Here is a 1,268-nt window from a genome sequence, read left to right as displayed (position 1 = left end):
CCCCAGCGGCGCAGCAGCGATCCCTGCATCGGGCACCTACTTGGGGAAGTGGGTGAGGATCAGCGTCCGCTTCTCTGGCACCAGCTTGTCCTTCTCCACCCGGAACTTCTCCAGCAGCTGCCGGCGGGTGACCGTGAAGATGGACTTCAGGAGGCTGCGCCCGAAGAGCTGCGCCCGAAGACGTGGGTGGTCTCGTAGCGGGGAAGGCTGTCGCAGCTCTGCGGCACGTGGCAGTAGCACAGCCACCTAGGAGACAAGAACACGCTCCAGCGACGGGCCCGGGACCAGCGACCCCAGAGCATCCGCATCCCTCCTGGAACAACCGTGCTGGAAACAGGGTTGAGAAGAGCAGGCGTCTGGGCGGGTCATGGCTGATGTTATTTGGAAGCAATCTCTCCACCGGATGCATGCTCTCCTCGCCCAGGAGAGCTGGGGAGAGGTGAAGACCCTGGGAGACAGGGCTCAGGTGGGAGAAGCGGGCAGACCCCCAGGCTGGCTGAGCCCCTCTTGCCCTCACCTCGTGTAGTTGACCTTGTAGGTGGCCACATCATCATTCTGCGAGCGCTGCCGGAACTGGGACGGCGTCTCCAGCTTCCAGTAGTTGAGGCAGAGCAGGAACATCTTGGAGAGCTCGTACATCGTCTGCCGCTCCTTGGGTGGCAAGTGGCTGAACTTGTACTGGACAAAGTTCAGGACTCCCTGGGGAGAGGAAGGGGTAGTGGAGGGGCATCGGGTGCTGTACCAGACCCTTCAGTACTGCAGGAGGGGACCGGGCAGGAGCCGCAAAACACAGGACAAGTCATCAGTGCAACACGTGAGCCTGACAGCAGCCTCACCTGCTCAATGTTTGGTTTCTCGAAGGGGGGGCTCCCCAGGGACCCCTCGACCACAGGCTGGCTCATTTGCAGGATGCACTTCCGAAGGAGCTGTGGAAATGCCATCAGACACTGTTACTGAAGTCCCAAGAACCAGGCACGCCACGAGCGGGGGAAGTGGCAGAACGCTGCTGCAGGGCTGCACCGATGTATGCAGCCAGGAAGGTGCCAGGGTCCATCTCGGAGCACGCCCGTTTCTTCCCTGGAAATCTCCCTCCCAAGGGAATTCAAGGCTGGGAGAGCCGTTGCTCCCGGGACAGGGTCAGCGTTTCGGGTCTCCGGCTGGGCTGGCGGGATGGCTCACAGCCACAGACCACAGCTCTCCGCTGAGCAGGCAGAGGACAAGCAGCAGGACAGCAGCCCCAGCTCCCCAGCAAAGCTGAGGGACCTCTG

At 62.1% G+C, this 1,268-nt stretch overlaps 1 protein-coding gene across 1 annotated transcript in view; it reads right to left on the bottom strand.

Moving 5' to 3' along the window:
• Nucleotides 1-1,268, bottom strand: part of LOC104628651 (histone acetyltransferase KAT2A-like) — a gene marked incomplete at both ends in the record, with an annotated part of 2,949 nt that overhangs the window by 1,287 nt on the left and 394 nt on the right. Inside the window, 4 exon segments of the mRNA XM_010297305.1 lie at nucleotides 41-177; nucleotides 180-246; nucleotides 518-699; nucleotides 837-926. Of these exon segments, the coding sequence (XP_010295607.1) occupies nucleotides 41-177; nucleotides 180-246; nucleotides 518-699; nucleotides 837-926 (476 nt within the window).

Source organism: Phaethon lepturus, unplaced genomic scaffold (genome assembly GCF_000687285.1).
Source record: "Phaethon lepturus isolate BGI_N335 unplaced genomic scaffold, ASM68728v1 scaffold23731, whole genome shotgun sequence".
In the NCBI taxonomy this organism is placed as follows: domain Eukaryota; kingdom Metazoa; phylum Chordata; class Aves; order Phaethontiformes; family Phaethontidae; genus Phaethon; species Phaethon lepturus.
Note: the sequence above shows the minus strand (reverse complement) of the source record. Positions and strands in the feature narration are given on the sequence as shown.